At 42.9% G+C, this 23,212-nt stretch overlaps 1 protein-coding gene and 1 non-coding gene across 2 annotated transcripts in view; both read right to left on the reverse strand.

Annotated features, from left to right (window-relative positions):
• LOC124598017 (ionotropic receptor 75a-like) overlaps positions 1-23,212 on the reverse strand; it is a 157,038-nt gene that overhangs the window by 59,522 nt on the left and 74,304 nt on the right. Inside the window, exons 4-5 of the mRNA XM_047135975.1 lie at positions 22,824-23,095; positions 4,374-4,571 (exon numbers count right to left, since the gene is read on the reverse strand). Coding sequence (XP_046991931.1) covers positions 4,374-4,571; positions 22,824-23,095 — 470 coding nt within the window. The remainder of the gene's footprint in view (positions 1-4,373; positions 4,572-22,823; positions 23,096-23,212) is intronic.
• On the reverse strand, positions 3,295-3,368 carry Trnat-ugu. The gene has a single exon. It is a non-coding gene; the product is annotated as a tRNA-Thr (tRNA).

Raw genomic sequence — 23,212 nt, forward strand, 5'->3', positions numbered from 1 at the left:
ACAGCCCTCCAACCACTGAACAATCTCATCTCCATTGGACATAAAAGATTTCATCTTCCCCCCCCCCCCCCCCACATCATAAAATTATATCATTATAGTATCCTGACATCAATAGTGGGTTACAGCTCAGGAGTCTGGGTGCACAGGCTCATGAGTGTAGTGCCCGCCATGACAGGGAGAAGAAACCAGAGAAACATGGTAGTGAGATCTGTGGGTGCCTACAGAACATCTCCAGGGGGATCCCTATTAGTCATAATGGGACTCTGCCCCCTGGACATCAAAATCAGAGAACAGGCTGCGTGGTTCTGGGCCAAAAAAGGGAGTGCCGCGAAAATAGAAGACATATTAGGCATTGGGGTAAGGCTGAGATAAGGTGAAGAGGCAGCAGTTATGGCAGGAATCGTGGGAAGCAGAAGAAACAGACCGTAGAACATTTGAATCCCTACTGAATGTAGGGAACGACTGGGCATGAAGTACTTTGAACCAACCCGAGGATTGTTCCACTTTCTCATTGGTCATGGGCCGTACCCGACATATCTATGTCGGTTTGGGAAGAGGGCGACACTCGCCCGTGAATGTGGTGTATCAGAGGGTACTCCCGATCATGTGGTCTACGAGTGCCCCCTTTTCAATGAGTAGCATCTACATTAAGTGACCAACCACCCCACCATGACACCTATCACTTACTCAGACGAGAAGATATTTTTCAAACTCTGAATAAATTGGCTAACGAGGTATCTCCAGAAGTGTTGAAAGAATACCTGAAGGACATTTACTAACTAACAACATGAGACACACTTAATACCATCAGTGTCCAGTGCCCTATTCCTATACCGTCTGTGCGTGGACAAGCTGACATTCTTCACAGTCTGTAATCAGCCGCATACAGGACTAGGGGGAGTGGGGTAAAACACCACCCATATAGGACAAGCACCGTATATGACATAAAATAGAATTAGTTAGTAGGACTTAGAATTAGGAAACTTAGTTAGGAACCTGCAGCGATTAACATCTTTGGCCCGCCCAGTGTCAGGGGCAAGCTCATCGGGATTAACTCGATGGGCAACGCTCTATACGTAGGTTTGTAAACTGCTGACACACCTGTGACGCTCCAGGCAGTAGTTATGCGTAGGTATTATAGAAAAAAATATATTAATAATAAATTAGTTGCCCATTGTTAATTTAGTTATGGCTGTAGCTCTCTTAATGAATTTGTAATTAGCTACAATCAAGGTTTGTATAAGATTTAGGACACACTAATCAAATAGGAAGTGGGTTAAGATTGTATAAGTATAAATTTGTGAACAAAAAATTTAAAAAATACTCCAGAATAGGACAAGCGAGGTGTAAGCAGTCTCGTTAATAGACCTGTTTCATTTTCTAAGTGTTCTGCCAATGAATCGCAGTCTTTCGTTGGCTCTACCCACAACATTGTCTATGCGATCGTTCCAATTTAGGGTATCTGTAATTGTAATTCCTGAGTATTTAGTTGAATTTACAGCCGTCAGAATCGGTAATCGAAATTTAGTGGATTTCTTTTATTACTCACTTGAATAACTTCACACGTTTCTTTATTCAGGGTCAATTTCCCACCATACAGATATCTTATCTAAATCATTTTGCAATTCGTTTTGGTCATCTGATGACTTTACAAGACGGTAAATGACATCATCATCTGCAAAGAATCTAAGACGGCTACTCAGATTGCCTCCTAAGTTATTAATATAGATCAGGAACAATAGAGGGCCTATAGCACTTTCTTGGGGAACGCCGGATATTATTTCTGTTTTACTCGATGACTGTCCGTCCATTTCTACGAACTGTGACCTTTCCGACAGGAAATCATGAACACAGTCGCACAGCTGAGACGATATTCCATAGTTACGCAATTTGGTTAGAAGACGCTTGTGAGGGACGGTGTAGAAAGCCTTCTGGAAATCTAAAAATATGGAATCGACTTGACAACCAACGTCGATAACACTCATTATTTCATGAGTATAAAGAGCTAGTTGTGTTTCATAAGAACGATATTTTCTGAATCCGTGCTGACTATGTGTCAACAAATCGTTTTCTTCGAGGTAATTCATAATGTTCGAACACAGAATATGTTCCACATGTTCTATATTTACCCCGTTTAAGATGCAATCGATAAAGAATTTACCAATGAGTTTGTCACTAATTTCTCCATTCCAAACAGTCACTTGCCATGGGCGGCGTAACCATTGTGGTTTTCAACCTTCCAATAATGCATATTCTGTCGATTATTCTTATGGTTGTTGGTGGAGGTCGATATCAGAGAAGAACAGTCGAAGAGAGGAACTAGCATCTCTTCTTACTTGCTCAAGCGACCAATGGCAAAATCGCTTCGGTTCTGGAAATCATTGGAATAAAGATCCTGATATGGGGAAGTGTGTAACGGGTCGGCCAACACTAAGCTGACAACTCTCGCTACACGACGTAATTTCGGAGTTCTAAAGTGGGGACTATGATTCACTGTAGCTAACATCACGGTTTCAGTGTTCTTTCAAGTAAATGTTCTTCAACGGTTCCTTTTCCCTTTTCCATGGCTGTACAGTTCCCGCAGTGATGAACTTTCCAATGACCCGACAAAGAGAAGCGCGTGATCGCACCCTCTTGAGGTAACGTTGAGTATAAAGAACTACTCCACTATCGATATTCCTGTCACGATTCCATAAATGTAAAATATTCCACTTTTATCTTCTGTAGTAATCCTATCAATATAACTATCTAACTAATAACGCAATCTGGTTATGAAGGAACGTATTTAAGAAATGGGGGATGACGTAGACGCAGATAATGAATGAATGAATTTTTCGAAACACCGACACGGACAAAACTCCAAAAAACTTGGTTTGCTACACTTGTCTGTTTCTATGTCTTTTGTTGGTTGATTTGTTGATTCGGAGGTGGGGACCAAGGAAGTCGGCCGTACCCTTTCAAAGGAACTATCAGGGCATCTGCCTGAAGCCATTTATGGAAATGATAGAAAACCTTAATCAGGATGGCCGCACGCTGGTTTCAACCGTCGTCCTCCCGAATGCGAGTGCAGTTTTCTAACCACTGCGCCTCCTCGCTCGGTCAATGCTTTTCGTCTAGCGCATTTTGGAACTCATTTGTATTACTTGTCGACTATAGCTCCATCTGTCACGCCACGAGGATTTTTGTTTTGCATACAGAGGTATAATCGGATTGTACAATAAGATTACAATGAAATGAACACCCTTAGCTGCTTACAGGCGTTGACACACGTCAACGGGGACAGATGGAAATGTGTGCCCCGACCGGGACTTGAACCCGGGATCTCCTGCTTACATGGCAGACGCTCTATCCATCTGAGCCACCGAGGACACAGAGCATAGCGCGACTGCAGGGATTTATCTCTGGCACGCCTCCCGCGAAACCCACATTCTCAACGTATTGTCCCACACTACATTCGTAGTGCCCCCGCCCATTATACTCATTACTCGCGGCGCGTTGCCGATTCCCGTAAGAGCTCGGGCACTGTTTGTGCATTCGCACAGAAGAAGAAGATGGTCAACTGGCCGGTGAGCCTTAACTCTATATATATATATATATATATATATATATACTAAGATGCTATCTGTTCTTTCGAACATGTCCGAAAGAACAGATACCATCTTAGTATATATATATTGTACAATAAGATACAGGATTTCCCTATTTAAAATTCGAAAGCTGCCCTGCGTATGGGACAACGGGTGAACAATGGTATCGCACGATAGCATTTTTAAAAATATTGAACACGTATTTCTCCGATTCTTTAGGGTGTAGTTATTTAGTAATAACACGCATTTTACCTATTATCATGGTTTGTGACACAGTACTGCGATGACGTCGAAATCGTGGCTGCGGGATCGAGTCCTTGTAATGAAAAACTATGAATAAGTTACTTAGCTTAGTTAATAAGAGAAAGGGAAACAGTAATTAAACATTCCTTATCACTATGTGCAAATACCCTATATTAAGTCCGTAAAAGCTGTGGCTTCTAATAGGTTGAAGGCATATGTAACTGTTGATGGTCATCTATTTATTGAATATACCGTTAAATACACGAACCTGACTGGCGTTTTTCTAAAGGACTAGGTTATCGGTAGCACTGTGTTTCATCTTCGCTCCACTTCTCGTTCCTTCCCTGTCAGTGTCTACTCAAATGCAACACGAAACTGCACTACTGTTTCATGGTAGGTAGGATGAAGGGAAAAGTAAAGCACGTGTACTAGGAACTTACCAAAGTGAGTTGTATGATAATATCTCTGTTACACTGATAGCTCATCGTTGAACTCAAAGATGGTTTAGACTTTCGAAATAACGGCGTAATTCCGTGCGCATACCTGTGGAAGTACAGCAACTCCAGGGCGAGTACTGCGATGGCGCCGGCTATGCCGTACTGAAGCACGAGCAGCGCGGGGTAGAAGTCCATGATGCCGACGCTGACGAAACCGCTGACCATGTTCTCGCAGACGGGTCTCTGGGGCAGCCACAGCCGGCGCTGCCGCGTCAGGATCCCAACCTCGCGCTGCCAGCCCACTCTGCGCAAGAGGGGATGGTTGGCTCACCTCAGAGATGTTGCCCGCAGTTGGCAACTAAACGTCAGGAGGAAAGAAAATGAAATTCTTTTATACGTTGTATCGATGAAAATCGTGATTGTAGACAGAAACAAACTGCAGCGTGTACCACTTAACCAGCGCCGTCTGGCGGTCTAGTCATTTGGCTTCCAAAATTTTCCCTTGGTAGCAGTTTGCACTTGTCTCGTGCTCGAGAATTTGGACGTGATACAATGTATCTAATGTTTTTATATGACTGACATAGAAATGGTAAGGTAGGAAGCCATATTCTACTCGCTGTAATAAGTCTCTTATCAACGGTGACATATCTCATATTTTCGTATCGTCTGATATCAGTTTTAGTTGTATCTTTGTAGCCTTTGAAAATGACGGGAGTCAAACGCGTAAGGTTGATGAAAAATAAAAGAGTGGTCAAGACATAAGTAAAGTTATTAAAAGTGCATCAGAAGGAATAATTTCTACTGTTTGACCCGGTCTCTTAGCCCAGAAGTTTTAATTAATGAAGACACCGGCCGTGAAAGCGTACTCGTTATGATTCTACATTCTAAGGTGGACGAGTATTAGCTGTTAAACTTCGGTGAAATAGAGGATAGGCTGTGGTGGACACCACGAGTAATAGAGTCTGAGAATACCAGAAATCAGAACTGCATCGTCACCAGCGACCTACTGCAGACGGTTAACGAAGGTACGAATGTATGGAATAGGTTCCAACATATGTGAGCGCCTCGAAGACTTGTTAAGTAATACAAACACATATTGTTTTCGAAGATGAGAGCTCGTCAGGACAAAGGTATCATCAGGAGTGCCCTACAGGACTGCGTGGAATTTAAGACAGCTACTGTAAAGCATGAAACTTTTGGAAGGTAGGAGACGAGGTACTGGCAGAACTGAAGCTGTGAGGACGGGTCGTGAGCCGTGCTTGGGTAGCTCAGATGGTAGAGCACTTGCCCGCGAAAGGCAAAGGTCCCGAGTTCGAGTATCGGTCCGGCACACAGTTTTAATCTGCCAGGAATTCTCATATCAGCGCACACTCTGCTGCAGAGTGAAAATCTCATTCTGGTACCGAGCGAGGTGGCACAGTGGTTAGCACACTGGACTCGCATTCGGGAGGACGACGGTTCAATCCCGTCTCTGGCCATCCTGATTTAGGTTTTCCGTGATTTCCCTAAATCGTTTCAGGCAAATGCCGGGATGGTTCCTTTGAAAGGGCACGGCCGATTTCCTTCCCAATCCTTCCCTACCCCAAGCTTGCGCTCCGTCTCTAATGACCTCGTTGTCGACGGGACGTTAAACACTAACCACCACCACCACCATCATTCTGGTAATGTAAAGCATCTTCAGTATAAGAACAATGTTCATCATGGGTAAGTAAATATAAACGTCTGTAGATAAGGAGAACACGAAAGTACTCTCAAAAACATGTATTAGAGGCATAATTTGTTGGCATTGCCCGTCAGGAAAGGGGTCCCCATTCATATTACCCCACAAATATTATCGTAATCAACGACATAGTTTCGACTTCATGAGCTGAGAAATCTGCTGTCGCGTCACATGACTAGGTGACTAGGCGATCGAAGAGTTTAGTAAGTACGGGAATTACGGCTGCGTGTCATCGTAGGTTCCCATGACTGATGTACTTTCAAGTTGGTCTAGTGAGTGGCAATTAGCTCTAAATGTAGAAAAAATGTAAGTTAACGAGAATGGGTAGGATGAAGAAACCCGTAATATTCGGATACAGTATTAGTAGTTTTCTACTTGACAGTCACACCGTTTAAATATTTGTGCATAAAGTTGCAAAGCGATATGAAATGGAGTATGCATGTAAAGACACTAGTACGGAAAGTGAATAGGCAGCTGTGGTTTGTTTGGAGAATTTTGTGAATGTTTGATTCATCTGTAAAGGAGAATACTGTTCGAGTATTTGGTAAGCACTCTAGGTCCGACTGAAGGAAGACATCGAAGCAGTTCAGAGGTAGGCTGATAGATTTGTTACTGGCAGGTTCGAACAACACGCAGATGTTACGGACTCGCGTCGGGCACTCAAATGGGAATGTCTGGAGGGAAGGTGAAATTCTTTTTGAGGAACGCTATTGAGAAAATTTAGAGAACTGGAACTGAATCTGACTGCAGAACGATTTTACTGCCTCCGACATACATTGTGCGTAAGGACCACTAAGACACCGTACGAGGATTTAGGGCTCATACGGAGGCATATAGATAGTAGTTTTTTCCTCGCTCTTTTGTGAGTGGGACAGGAAAACAAATAGCTAGTGGTCGTAGAGGGTACCCTCCGCCACGCACCGTGCAGTGGCTTGCGGAGTATGTGTATATACGTAATGTAAAATGTTAATGAGGGTAGTAGCAGGAAATAACCATATATGACCTGTTAGTAAGCCTAGAATTATTTACCAAGAGGTTTCTCAAGTAAATCTCATGTGGTGTAAAGAGACTAAGTTCGCTGGGAGGAATGTATGTGTTGAAGTTTAGGTCTGAGAAGTGGGAGCAGTGAGTGATTCGTGTTATGATCATTAGCTTTGTTTTGGCAGAATTCATGTGCTAGAGCAGGTGCGGCCAAACAGCGCTCCGGCCGTGCTCCTGGCTATCGCTCCCAGCGCAGCGGTGAGTGTGGCTTACAAGGGGACCATCACACCTGTTAATTACCGACTTTAATGAGTCTAGGGTACGTTGTAGAATGTAGAGGGTCTGTTCTGATTACCTCACTAGCGGCTTTTCATGCCATGGTCCCTAGTGCCCGAGAAAATCGATGTTGAAGTTTTAGGTGTGCCTCCTGTACCTGTAACGTTAGTGTTTTTCCTCGTGGTTGTAATGATACTAACGTTGCAGGATAGGAGATACGGAACTAGGTTCTATCGCACTGAAAGCTGCTAGCCAGATACTCTGGACGACTTCTTCTACAGCGTGATTAACAGGTCTCATGGCCCCGTCGCTAGGAGCGAGGATGGAAAGAAAAAGGAAAGCTACAGGCGGGTGCAGGTAGAGCAAGGCAGTTGGCTTGTAACAGGTTGCTAAACAATACCAATTGTGTAAAAGTAGAATTATGTTTAACATTTGGACTATCAGGGACTCTAGGCACTTGTCCAGTAAATAGGAAAAGTGGAGATGTCACATCATTCGATACTGGACGGGAATTGATTTATTTTTCGTACAGTTTGAATGCGACACGAAATGCTTGATATACTGTCACACTTTTGTCAGCTGGAAAATATTCATTGGAACGTCATTACAACTCCATCCGTAAAGACGATATGATGCGCTTGTCTTCTGACAAACGAGTGTGAATGCTGTCTGAACTGAAGGCGGTCCCTGGAGCAAAAATTAAGGGTAAACAGAGCAGTGAAGAATATTTTTATGGCCGGCATTACCAATTATTTGAATTCATTCTTTTAATGAAAGGCGAGAACCATTTGGTAACAATATGGCGGGCAAGCCTGATACAATTAAAAAAATTACTCCAAATTATGAAATTGCAGAATACTGATGTAGGACAGCACTAGGAACTGAACATTATTCCTCATTTTATTTCAACTTTTCTTTATTGGTTCAATATGCCTCATAATACGTATAATAGTCATTTCCTTGTGGTAACTAGTTGCAGACCATCAGGTCTATTTTCAAGCCATGGTCTTAGAGTACATTAATTTGATGGAAATGTGTGATTACACTTACGTCTAAGCCTATGCTTTGAGAATGAATCTGATGGCCCGAAACGAGTCACTACAGACAAATAACTAAATTCGTTGCGAAAATCTTCAGCTGGCTTTTAATTTGCACAGCACTACTAGTTTCGGTCACAGATCATTTTCTAGGTCATGTGATATTATTGGATTTCAGACATTTTGCATATGAGAAAAGGACAGCCATCGAGCTGTAGTTTGTAATGATACTAAGCATGACAAAGTGAGAGTAAAGAAACGAAATCTGTTTATAACGTGCGCCTATACAGAGACGCGCGGCCAGCGTTTAAAAGGTGCTTTTAAACATTATGACTCGCTGGGCGCAGATATTTAAAATCATTGCCGCAGCGCTTGATAGCAAGAAACTGCGAAACAGAAGAAATACCAATTTATCTTTTGTTAGGAAAATTCTAGAGTCTATATAGTTAGTTGTACTTCTGGTCGCCAATATGTTAACATGTACTTCTTTACCTTTGATGTTTGGTCGCCGACTTGTTAAGACGTGTCGTGTAGCACCGCTACAAGTTATATTTCATTTAGTGTGAAAAGCCACGTTAACATCAAGAAAGAAAACGCTTTTGTAAACCTTGTGACGATAAAAAATACTTACGCGCACGCCAGGACATTTAATTTTTACAAAATATCACACATACAAAATGGCTCTGAGCACTATGGGACTCAACTGCTGAGGTCATTAGTCCCCTAGAACTTAGAACTAGTTAAACCTAACTAACCTAAGGACATCACAAACATCCATGCCCGAGACAGGATTCGAACCTGCGACCGTAGCGGTCTTGCGGTTCCAGACTGCAGCGCCTTTAACCGCACGGCCACTTCGGCCGGCTCACACATACAAAAGCAGCGATTGTTGGACTGCTCCATGTATGAGAAAAACATAAAAAAGTAAGTTTTGTATTCATTGTAAATTTGTTAATGTTTATAGTTTAACGCCTTTGTTCTTTGAGAATATATTGATGCTTCACTGTACAGAAAATCTATGCTTATTCTTTTCTTTAAATTAACCACAAATAATGTTTATGTTTAAATGAACTTTGTTACAGGTTCGCTCTTTATCGCGGTGACTCGATTGTATTTGGGAGACCATTAATGTGTTCAGTTTCCGATCTGACAACTTTTTTTACAAAATTTCACTGTTTTGCATTTTTTTATTATTCAAATAGGTCCCTCAGGTAATTTAATTGAAGAGTCTGATTGCGTGAAAGCAATCCGGGTTAAGGGGTCATTTGAGAAACTATTTTCGCGCAATCAATCTGTACGTCTCCTGAACACAATCGAGAACCGACGCATCGGCGATCATTCATTAATTTTTCTCTCTTTCCAAGTCGTACCAAAAAAAAACGGCTAAGGAGAACTGCCGTGAGTACGCAATCTAGTGTTAAAGGTTTCATTCTTTATCTTGTCGGCAAACATTGCCATAAATTATCATCATCAATGTTATATTTGGTTAAATACGAAAAGCGAAAAAAACCTTTTATCGCTAGAGTCAGCAGGTATAAATGGCAGTGATGTTATGCCACGATGTAAAAGATTACAAGTTGCTGTTCCACGCCAACCACTGTCAATAAAATCATCAACTGTATAATGATGCTGTACAGAGAACTGTCTCCGGAAGCCTTATTCACGTCGAAATTCAATAACAGACTTGGCTGGCTTGTCACTGTGTTTCGTTGTTAATAAGTCTTTTGGTGTCAATTGCACCCTGCAATGTCATTATGTTGCTGACAGTTTTATCACCTAAAACAGAAATTTTTACTCGCTTCCATCATGGTATAACATTTCTGCCATTTGTACCTGTGGAAAATGGATTATGACCAAAATTAGTGTCTGTGTTGAAAATACAGTAAAAGATAGCTGAAGATTTTCACCATGAATTTCAACGAATATTTAGCGGCTGATTTTGTTCATCTGTATAAAAATGCCTGTTGTCTCAACTGTGATGGACACAGAAGAAAGTAAAAAACAAATTAATCCCATGTAAGAATTAGCTTCAAGTTCATGACATGGAACATTTCCTCGGAACTCAAGGCAGTTTTTTGTGGAGCAGACATGACTGACTACGCTTCAACGATTTCATCACGATTTTACAAAGAAATTATAAGGCTTAGCACGTTGAAAATTGACTTTGATTTATTTTTTAGACTCATTTTATTTTTTAGACTTATTACCTCAGACTCAAAGTGATAGACGCACAGTATAGCACTTAGTTCAACGACCTATTTGTTCAATCTGAAATTTAGAAGACTCTCATAAAATGTTATCCCAAGAGCAACATTCTCGATTGCACAGACAATTCCCTGAAGTTTGTTTTGTTCAGAGAATGAGTGCGAACGGTTTTTTTTTTTTTTTTTTTTTTTTTTTTGTTATAAAACTGACGAAGTCCCTCCAATGTTCGGGTTTCAGAGATTTTAATCCGTGTAACGCCTTATGTTCGAATATATAACGAACCATAGCTCCAGTCGTATTATGTACTCTAAACTCTAAATGTATATAAAATAGAATCATCACAACTTAATGTTAAACCCCCGCACATACAGCATTTTGTAGCTATTCACGGTGTCTAATAAAGTTATTGAATTAAATAGTGAAGTCATTGCTTTGGTAGAAAAATAAAAAATTGAAAATAAACATTAGTGACAGACTACTACCTGTAAAAGTTTGCTGCAAAATTCGCCTCTTAGAAATAGTCCAACTGTGTTGTAAACGCACATCCTAAGTTTCCCATGTGTGCAGCACTCAGCCTATAAGCATCTCACTCAACTGCTTGAAACAGGGCAGTGGTGGGGGCAGTCGAAGTGCTGAGCGGACTGGACAACACTAATGTTAGCCAGACCTGCACTAGAGGATACATCAGAAGCTGAAACGAGCTCCTTTCAAGCATCACAAAACTGCACCACATTCGGTGCTATAGTTCAATTCTTTTATCTTGGCGGCTCGCGCATGCCCGCCCAGACGCGGGAGATTGCTGCGTTGCCAGTTGCACACGACTCACGCGCCAATAGAAGCAGCGCCATAGTATAGCATAGCTCGCTAGCTTACGTTCAGGGGGGGAGCGCGCAGTTCATGAAGTAAAGCCACCACGGCCGCATTAACCTTTTCGCTGCTACAAAGACGTGCTCCCTGCATTCCGCGCTCTGCGCGATTTTGTCACTGCACTGCTCGCCTGTGCAGACACATCGTGTTCCGACTGCTTTGACACCCTTATCAATCGATTCGACAAAAACTATTTGGCCCAAAAATTTGATTTTTACACATCTTCTTGACTGATACCTTCCCCCCATAAATGACTTAATTTTGGTTCGATGTTCAACGCAGTTATTATGCAGCATTAAATATAGTAAACCATTGCACGAAATTTTGAAGAGTTTGCAGAGGTAAAAGCCCATAGAGTATACTTTCCGTATGGTCGATTTTAGTTGCCACAATGTTGAGAATGAAACGTGGACAAGATACCTAAATTCCATATAAAATTTACTGTATAACAATAGCTCATTTAAGTACCACATAGGTGTCGTATGTAATATTGAGAAATATTCCGTCTTTCGCGACTGTAACAAAAGTTTTATTTACACTGAGCACATTTGGCTTTATTTTAAAGCACTTCAATCAATCAAAAGGAAGTAGACAAAATACATTAAACAAAACTGTGGAGTTACAAAATCATTAGGACTTGTATATACCGTCTATCAGTGAAGTGCTCTGAGCTATGTCAAATATAATTTGTGTGTGTGGCACACACAAACATTTATTTGCTAAAACACTGATCTGCCAACATAAACGTTGAATATTGTGTTACAGCAGCACAAAACTACGAAAGGTGACTTGGCAATGGAGGGGACAAAATACTGTGCACTGAAGATGCTTCAAAAGAGAGAAACGCGTCTGGTCTAAATAAGCCCCTTATTACAGTTGCAGAAGAGGAATATATTTCAGTACCATTGGTAAAACTGCGACTGTGGAACAAAAACGAGAAAGAGAACATGAGTACCATTGTGTATGTGCCATACCTTTCCCTGATTGAAGTGCTTTAAAATAAAGCCAAACGCGTCCGGTGTAAATAATACTTTTATTACAGTCGCGAAAGACGGAATATTTCTCAATATTACATACGACACCTATTTCGTACTTAAATTAAATGAGATATTGTTATACAGTAAATTTTATATGAAATTTAGGTATCTTGTCCACATTTCATTCTCAACATTGTGGCAACTAAAATCGACCGTACGGAAAGTATACGCTATGGACTTCTACCTCTGCAAACTCTTCAAAATTTCGTGCAATGGTTTACTACATTTAATGCTGCATAATAACTGCGTTGAACATCGAAACAAAATTAAGTCATTTATGGGGGGAAGGTATCAGTCAAGAAGATGTGTAAAAATCAAATTTTTGGGCCAAATAGTTTTTGTGAAATCGTATGATAAGTGCGTCAAAGCAGTGGGAACACCATGTGTCTGCACAGGCGAGCAGTGCAGTGATGACAAAATCGCGCACAGCGCGGAATGCGGCGAGCACGTGTCTGCAGCAGCGAAAGGGTTAATGAAGAGACAAAGCAGTAGAAATTTCAAAAAATTGCATTCAAACGGATATAATTCGTGAAGTAAGGCACTTCGACATTGTTTTTAAATAATGAAAATATTAAGCACCGCACAAGGTTTGAACTCATAACCTTTTGCATTGGAGCCCAACAAATTAACCGTTACGCTAACGCACCTCATCTGACTACGTGACGCCATGGTGCATCTGACTACATGACGCCATGAGGACTATAACACGTCACGCAAAATACTGACACAAACACTGTTGGTATGACTATGACTTATCACGCTTCGTCGAAGTACGATAGGAAATAAACAATTACCGCTGTTCTTTAATGCGAAAAAGCGGTTCGTGAGAGTGATACAAACACCTTTCCTTGCTATCGCCTGAATTAGGAGGCGTATTGCTTGTTTGGTTTAATTAATTAATAGAATGTGAAGCAATTGGTATAAAGAATGCTTTTTCCAAACTTTCTGTAAAAGAATGTCTGCCATCAAGACATTGCTTTTGATCTATTACTTTATTTATGACTGAACGTTTCTAAAACTGAAGACACTCATCCATGCTCTGCACTGCAGTCGAGACGTGGCAACGTCGTTCTCTGTTCATTGGCTGACTGTGTTTTCTGACGTCATATGCGCAGAACGAACCTAAACTCGGCCGCCAACATAAATGACGCGCACTTTAGTCACTTCTTGATCACAGTGTGCCTTCAACTTCCTGCGACCGCCTTACTTAGAAACAAGTAGGTGCTCTTATATCTTAGTGAAAGGCTAAAATCTTTCACCGGAGACGATATTTCGCCCAGGGCAGCACTCTGTATAAAGCAGTTTGTCTGTCATGTTAATGAATATATGCAACCAGAAATCTTCATTGTAATGGTGAGACCACAGCAAGCAGTGAGAAATGCTTTTGATCCCATATGACTGGGATGTTTGGTGCTATTCAAGTTAGGTAAAATTGTACCCCTTTCATATTCTCTCTTGCTTTTGGGTATTTCTTGTGGAGTTCTTGATCTCTGTTCATTTTTTCAGCTGCTTCAGAACACTTGGTGATCTGAATCCATCTCAGTGATAGGCATCTTCATGTACTGCACGACACAAAGGTTTACGCCTCACCTTGGCTCGCAACACTGCTGTTAATGACTGGAAACATGTTGCCTGGCCGAACGAGTCCCGTTTCAAAGTGTATCGAGCGGATGGACGTGTACGGGTATCGAGACAACTCATGAATCCATTGACCCTGTGTGTCAGCAGGGACTGTTCCAGCTGGCGGACGTTCTGTAATGGAGTGTGAGTGTGCAGCTAGAGTGATATGGCACCCGTGATACCTCTAGATACGACTCTGACAGGTGACACGTACCTAAGCATCCTGTCTCATCACCTCCATCCATTCATGTCCTTTGTGCATTCCGACAGACTTGCACAATCCAAAAAAGGCAGTGCGACATCCCACACGTCCAGAATTGCTACAGAGTGGCTCTACGAACACTCTTCTGAGTTCAAAAGCCTCCACTGGCCACAAAACTTCCAGACAAGAAAATTATTGAATGTTTCTGGGATGCCTTGCAACGTGCGGTTCAGAAGAGATCTCCAACCTCTGTACTCTTACGGATTTATGGACAGCCCCGCAGGGTGCATGGTATCGGTTCCCTCCATCACTACCTCAGACATTCTCCAAGCCCATGCCACGTCATGTTGCCTTACTTCTGCGTGCTCGCGGGGGACTTACTCGATATTAGGCAAGTGTAACAGTTTCATTGGCTCTTCAGTGTATCACTGTGTCACATTTACTGTCTGGACTGTATTTCAGGGCACGAACTGCGTTCACCACTTCGTGGGAATACTCCTCTATAGCTCTGAAAGCAGTAGTAGCTTGCAAAGTTTGATCGGGAAGTGAAATATTTATGCTATGGTGACTTTGGTTTGAGAGGAAGGTAAGTGAATAGGTGTCGTCAGTGTACTGCAACAAGCGGACTGATGGATTTGGCTTGGGTATATCACAGATACAATTAAGTTACAGCAGTGAGTGTAGCACCAATTCTCGATCAGTCCTGGTGACAGATGGTAAATTGGATGTTTAGACTGGTTGACAGTAGCAAATGCAGAACAATGACTCAGAAACAGGGCAGTCTGATAACTACATCGTTTATTTGCTCGTAAACCTGCTTGCTGTAGCAGTATTCACTCAATTGTATCTTTTGACGTCGTAGCTTAGCAACGAGTGATAGTGCATCGCGCTCGAGCGGTCTGCACGATTTAAGAGCACTGCATGCGCTGTCTTTCTGTCTGTGTTTTCCTCGCTCTAACAAGCTGCAGAACTGTTGGCAACCGTGACACGTGCTTCGATGGAGACATAGTAATGTTTTCCTTTGTACTGTATATGAAGCGTGATATCCTTGTCTTCCTTCTCCCAATATGAGCCTCATAGGTTTCCTGTTCACCCTTTCCGGCCCGTTGGGTGACGCACTCGATATACTACTGCATGTAAGGAGACCTCGAGGTGAATTTACTTAGTCTGACGGGTCGGGGTAATGGCAGAACACTAACAGCTACACGTAGAACGCTTGCAGTTTTCTACTTCGTTCGCTACACCTCTAGAAGAGAACCAAGGAAAATTTAATCTGGTGAAAAACATTTTAAAACGAAATGGTTTCGTTTTCTCTGCCACAGCGAAATATTTTACATGTTTCCGCGAATGGTCATTTCAACACTGACCTTCGCTAATATTATTTTTTTATTTAACTCTTCAAGTTTCATTTGCTCTTTCAATGTCGTTGCAGTGCTGTCTGTCTCTGGTTCTGATTTCTGTTATAATGGTTGTAGCTCCCCTGCCACAATGCTAAAATAATTTATGAAATGATGACTGGTTTGGAGGGGATTACATAAACAAGCTTTCATAACCTGCTGCTCTCTTATTGTATAATGCCTTTGAGTTTAAGAAGCGTTTCTTTAAATAGATGTGTGTATCCATCTACCTGCACACTATGCTGTGCGCTATTTTGATTTGGTTTTTGGTGTCAGAAATAAATACCTGTTCTGTAATATTTAATCTCAAGTTAGCCACTTCTGTGACAATAGTTTTTCACTTTGGATTCCTATAATGTTAGTAGTCTTCTATTTGATATTATCAACTTTCATCGATTTATAAATTTTTATTCTGAGCTCTAAAAGGTTTTCGTATATTTACGGCTAAGCTCTAACAAGTACGCTCTGTGCTTTATATCTTTTCCCTTGTTTTATGAGAGTTTTTCGAGTATTATAGTTGTCATGCACGGATAGCTTAATGCTCTGGAACATTTGTAAAATTGTATCATGTTAGAAGACGGTATGCAAGTCAGACTCTCGGGGCACAGGCTAGCTGCTCATTTTATAATTTTTTCAGTTCCTGTGGAACACTTGATTCTAATTCTTATGTACTTGTCTTAAGACTGACGAGCAATAAATTTGCTGTCCGCAGCTTGTGCTCGTGCGGTAGCGCTCTCGCTTCCCACGCCCGGGTTCCCGGGTTCGATTCCCGGCAGGGTCAGGGACTTTCTCTCTTGTGATGACTGGGTGTTGTGTGATGTCCTTGGGTTAGTTGGATTTAAGTAGTTCTAAGTTCTAGGGGACTGATGACCATAGATGTTAAGTCCCATGGTTATCAGAGCCATTTGAACCAATAAATTTGCTTAAGTTTTAGTTTTCTGTAAAGAGCAACTCTACAGACCTCGAGTCAAATAAAATAATTTAGGTTTGTTGTGTACTTGTATTTTTATTGGCAGTTTCCACTCCACCTCCTCGCTACCCTTTCAGTAACCTTAAGAGTTGGTAAATGCTTAGGTTAGATGTTGAAACAGGCGACATAGTGAATTTCGTGTCCAAAACATTATTTATGGATACAAAAGTGTTCAGTTGGCGGAATAGAATAAGTGTGATGATATCGAGAAGTTGGGCGTGTACGCAACGTTCGGTATGAAAGTAACACTGAATAAAGGATGGGATACTCAACGTCACAAAATATAGCATCGCTGCTGTTTGTTTGCATATCGACAGTGTTGGCGCTATACAGGGCGTTCGAAAACGATCTTTACAGCTATGACCATGTACTTCAGAAATGAGGATAAGCAGGAAGGTGCGGTTTAGTGGTATAACGTTCAGACACACCTGAAGTTTCTTTCTCTCTTCTTTTATGGCGCAGTATGAAGAATGGTCGTTACAGCCCAAATTTCACAGCCAGGTCCAGCGGAACGCTCGGACACGTCACAGAAGCACATCACCTTCACGTCCGAACGTCAGACAGTGGTCCAGGAGCTTCAAGGAAGATCAACGAAGACGATGAGTTCTGGGCGTCATAGTACGAATGATTCAGATGTGAAACGGGTGCAACAGTCGTTTGTCCAGAGCCCAAACAACTCAACAGTTATGACTATCACCAACTACGATCCACAGTCTACTGCACAAGGCTTCAAGACTACCATGTGCAGCTGCTGCATGCGCTTCAAGTTAATGACACGCCAAAGCACAAAGCAATGAGTTTGTGAGACACATGACCAAGACTGTTTGAGAAAGGTGATGTTCTCGGACGAAGCTCATTTCATGTGCCTGTGAAAGTAAACCGACTCATTGTGCAGATCTGAGATTCTGACATCCCACACTTTTGCATGGAAATGGTGGTCGGCAGTCCAAAGATAAACTTATGGTGGCTCTGAGCACTATGGGACTTAACATCTTAGGTCATCAGTCCCCTAGAACTTAGAACTACTTAAACCTAACTAATCTAAGGACGTCACACACATCCATGCCCGAGGCAGGATTCGAACCTGCGACCGTAGCAGTCCCGCGGTTCCTGACTGCAGTAAACTTATGGTGTGGTCTCCTTCATGACTATGTGGTTGGTCCCCTTTTCTTAGCAAAAGCGTCAATATTCTCGAGTATTTATCTGCACGTATTGGAACAGTTAACGTTTCCACAAGTTGAAGAGCTGAAGCCTGACATAATGCTGTAACAAGATCGTTTGCCTATCCTCACTGGTCCTCAATCGATGTTACATATCGCTCCATTGGCAGAGTAGGACCCATTTTCTGGTCCATAAGGTCTCCAGTCATAACAGCATTAGATATTTTTATTTCGGACTTCGTGAAGCATGCTGCCTACCAACCCTGATAAGAGACCTGCAGGAACTGCGAGATCACATCAAAGCAGCAGATGTACACGTTAATGAGGACTTTCTAAGCTGGACAAAGGAATAAGTGGGAATATTATTCAAGTACGAAGTGAGCTACGATGCCGTACTCAATGAACTCTGTTAAACAGCTACTGCAACACTAGGTGTGTGTGAACATTATGCTGCAAACGGCACATTTCTACCTGTTCCCATTTTTGAAATATACTTGCTAAAGTTTTGAAGACCATATTTTAACTTCCTGTATTAAAACATATTTCATATCAAGAAATGTGTGCTGCTGCAAACCGATGTGAGATTAGGCAAAAGAATCAGTGGAAAACAAATGTATGCCTAAAAGTGTTCGAGTAGACGAAATTTCCTGATGTAAGTAGAAATCAGACGTAAAGTACCTACAATGCTGATGTTTTATATCAACTAAATAGGTGCATAAGGTGCAAACAAACGCTATTTCCCATAGTTGCACAGACAGATTGCAAATACTGTCATAGCTGATGAAGCCTTCTCTGGTTATCAGCCGAGTCAAGGCGTCGTCCGGCGGTAAAGTTTCGACATATTCCCTACTCCTCATCTTCAGGCGAAGTGTGGGTTTCATGTGCAGTTTGTATCTTTTCAGCTGCTGGACCACAGCTTCCTTTGCCTCGTCTGCTGCAGCTGGGCCAAGCACAAGAATGGAGTTGCACTTCGTCCAATAGTTGACACGATAAATTCACGATAAATTCAAACATATGGAATAGTTAAACACCAGGCGCAGCTGCCAAATCCTCTCGTAAGTCAATGTACGCACCATGTCAAAAACTTTCCGAGGTTGTGAAGGTGTTTCGGGAAATACAACTGGACAAGCGTGAGCTGGTCAGTTCCGACGTCACATCTCTCTTCACACAGGACCGCTAGAATACATCTTGACATTACTGGCGAGGCACGTTGACGAAGACACTGTGGAACTGTGACGCCAAGCGCTCGCTACCAGTTACATCCAATGTAGTGGAAAGTTCTACCACCAGTTAGATGGAGAGCTTATTGGATGCCCCCCCCCCTTCCCCTCCCCACTGCCCCAGGAATCACCAACTATATATGGAACACTTCGAAAAAACATCTCTCGAAACCACACATCTGGAACAAAGGCGGTTTGCCGATACGTGGACGACACATTCGTGGAGTTGCCTCATGCCGTAGGAAACCTGCAGGAAATTTTTGGCAACCTTTACAGGCTGCATGGCCACATAAAGTTCACCACGTAGGTACAAGAAAACGGATGCCTGCCTTTCCACGATATCCCGATAAGGAAGGAAAATGATGACACTCTGGTACAATCCGTCTATAGACAATAGACATACACGGACCTGTACCTAAACGCCACTGTTTTTTTTTTCTTATTTTGGTCATCACTGATTCCTCTCCTGTGTCAACCTCTTAATTCAGAGTAGCACTTGCGACCTACGTTCTCAATTACTTGCTAGATGTGCTTCAGCCTCTGTCTTCCTCTACAGCTTTGCCCACTGCAGCTCCCTCTAGTACCATTTCCTGGTGTTTTAACAGATGTCGTAGTACCCTGTTCTTTCTCCTTGTCAGAATTTTCCACAGATCCCTTTCCTCCCCGTTTCTGCACAGAACCTCCTCATTCCTCACCTTACCAGGCCACTTAATTTTCAACATTCGTCTATAGCGCCAAATTTCAAAAGCCTCGATTCTCTTCTGTTCCGGTTTCCTTGCAGTCCATGTTTCATTGCCATACAATGCTTCACACATGCAGTGCTTCAGACACACATTCACGGAAATTTACTCCTCAAATTAATGTGTATGTTTGACACTAGTAGATTTCTCTTGGCCAGAAATGCCCTTTTCGCCAGTTGTAGTCTGCTTTTTTGATGTCCTCCTTGCTCCGTCCGTCATTGGTTATTTTACTGCCTAGGTAGTAGAGTTCCTTAACTTCATTTACTTCGTAACCATCAGTCCTTATGCTTCCTCGCCGTTTTCATTTATGCTGCTTCTCACTACTTTCGTTTTCAAAAAATGGCTCTGAGCACTATGGGACTTAACATCGATGGTCATCGGTCACCTAGAACTACTTAAACCTAACTAACCTAAGGACATCACACTCATCCATGCCCGAGGCAGGATTCGAACCTGCGACCGTAGCAGTCGCGCGGCTCCGGACTGAGCGCCTAGAACCGCTAGACCACCGCGGCCGGCTTTCGTTTTCCTTCGATTTACTCTCAATTCAGATTCTGTACTCTTTAGACTGTTCATTCCATTCTGCAGATCATGTAATTCTTCTTCATTTTCACTCAAGATAGCAATGTCATCAGAGAATCATATCATTGATGTTCTTTCACGTTGAATTTTAATTCCACTACAGTACTTTTTTTAATTTCCAGCGCTGCTTCTATGATGTACAAGTTGAACAGTAAGGGCAAAAGACTACATGCCTGTCTTACACCGTTTTTAATCCGAGCACATAGTTCTTGGTCCTCCACTCTTAATAATTCCTCTTGACTCTTGTACGTATTACACTACTGGCCATTAAAATTGCTACACCAAGAAGAAATGCAGATGATATATGTGTATTCATTGGACAAATATATTATACTAGAAATGACACGTGATTACATATTCACGCTATTTGGGTGCATAGATCCTGCGAAATCAGTACCCAGAACAACCACGTCTGGCCGTAATAACGGCCTTGATACGCCTGGGCATTGAGTCAAACAGAGCTGGGTGGAGCCACGGTTCGTAACACATCTGAAATGTAACGTCCACTGTTCAAAGTGCCGTCAATGCGAACAAGACGTGTAACATAGGGCACTCCATACCATCACACCGGGTTATATGCCAGTATGGCGATGACGAATACACGCTTCCAATGTGCGTTCACCGCGATGTCGCCAAACATGGATGCGACCATCATGATGCTGTAAATCGAACCTGGATTCATCGAAAAAAATTACGTTTTGCCATTCGTGCACTCTGGTTCGTCGTTGAGTACACCATCGCAGGCGCTCCTGTCTGTGATGCAGCGTCAAGGGTAACCGCAGTCATGGTCCCCGAGCTGGTAGTCCATGCTGCTGCAAACGTCATCGAAATGTTCGTGCAGATGGTTGTTGTCTGCAAACGTCCCCATCTGTTGAGTCAGGGATCGAGACGAGGCTGCACGATCCGTTACAGGCATCCGGATAAGGTGCCTGTGATCTCGACTGCTAGTGATACGAGGCCGTTGGGATCCAGCACGTCGTTGCGTATTACCCTCCTGAACCCACCGATTCCATATTCTGCTAACTGTCATTGGATCTCGACCGACACGAGCAGCAATTTAGCGATACGATAAACCGCAATCGCGATAGGCTACAATCCGACCTTTATCAAAGTCGGAAACGTGATGGTACGCATTTCTCCTCCTTACACGAGGCATCAAAACAACGTTTCACCAGGCAACGCCGATCAACTGCTGTTTGTGATGAGAAATCGGTTGGAAACTTTCCTGATGTCAGCACGTTGTAGGTGTCGCCACCGGCGCCAACTTTGTGTGAATGCTCTGAAAAGCTAATTATTTGCACAGCATCTTCTTCCTGCCGGTTAAATTTCGCATCTGTAGCAGGTCATCTTCGTGGTGTAACAATTTTAATGGCCAGAAGTGTATGTTTTACACGTCTCTGCCTGTAGTTTACACGTACTTTTCTCAGAACACAGCTCAGATCTGTGCTCACCAGCCTGGTGTACGCAGCACAAAACATACAGGACAGGGAGAGTCTACCCATCTAGTTGTAACATACGAGGAAAATCTTTCGTAAGGACCCTCGGATACACAGATAAGACGCACTCTCCAGCCTAGCAAGAAGGAGAAAGAAAACGATCCCGAAGACGTCATCTGGCGTCTTGCGGTCCTTCTGTACGTTGCGGCAGCCCACGGTCAACATTGCCAGAATATTGGAGAAAAACAATATTTAAACCATTTTGGGCTTATCTGCTAAAACCAAAAATATGCTTTGCTCAATGAAAGACGAACTAGGACTACGAACACCTGGAGTCTACATCATCAGTTGCGAATGTGGCAAGCGGTATATTGGCCAGACCCAACAGTGTATTTCGTAGCGCCGCACAGAACATGTGAGAAGCATTCGCCTGTGCCAGACAGACAAAAAAGCAGTCGCAGAGCACAGCCCCGAACAAGGTCATATGTTTTATTTTGGACAGAGGTGCTGTGCCGGAAGAACGGGATCTGGGACTCAATCAAGAAAGAGGCAATGAAGATACGGGACCGTGATGATCTTGTCAACTCGTCGTTTAGAGCAAGAATACTAATTGAGCGCTAAAATGTGAAATCGGCGAAGTCAGTGGATGGAACAGACAGCCGACATCAGGACGCAACGCCAGAACCTTCCATCCCAAGACCACTACCGCATGTGTCACCCATCTCGGATGCATGCATCTGGCCTACCCGTTGCAGACGAGGCAGAGGAGCCAGCGATCCAGGCTATAAAGACATGAAGTGGACGTGAAACCCACACTTCGCCTGAAGATGACCAGTAGGAAATTGTCGAAACGTTACCACAGAACGAAGCCTTGATTCGGCTGATAAACCGCGAGGATTTCATCTCAGAAATTCACCGTCAAAGCCTGCTTTTCCATATACTTCATAGTCATAAAGCAGCTATTTCTGGCAGTGTCAGCAATATTTTGATTCCGATTGTACCAAAGCTTACCACATACTTGGTGCCGAGGCAGTTTCATTTCCATGCAAATCTTAGCACGCTCACTGGTGCACGGCTGAGAAATCTCGCTTTGTTTTGCCACTGACCTTTGCGAGAACATCTCCCGGTAGCCAGCGTGCTTGGTGGTGGCGACGCAGAGCGGCGGCAGCGGGAAGAGGTTGACTTCCATGAGTCCGCACTTCTCGCGCTCCGTGTACGTCTCGCTGATGATCTTGTAGGCCGTGCTGGTGTCCACCTGGAAGCCGAACATGCCCTTCCGCACGCGCTCCATGCCCTCGGCGCCGTTGTAGTACACTCGGTTGCCCAGCGGCTGCATCTTGCGGCGCACGAACTGTCGGAGCTCTCTGTCCGTCGTTTCCTGCAGAAGATATCAGCCACCGAAAGTATGTGTATTTGTACACTGCCTGATAAGAAGAGTGAAGTATCAAGAAGACTTGTTCGGTTGTCACAGTAGACAGGAGGCAACTAGACAGAC

Source organism: Schistocerca americana, chromosome 1, assembly GCF_021461395.2.
Source record: "Schistocerca americana isolate TAMUIC-IGC-003095 chromosome 1, iqSchAmer2.1, whole genome shotgun sequence".
NCBI classification, from domain to species: domain Eukaryota; kingdom Metazoa; phylum Arthropoda; class Insecta; order Orthoptera; family Acrididae; genus Schistocerca; species Schistocerca americana.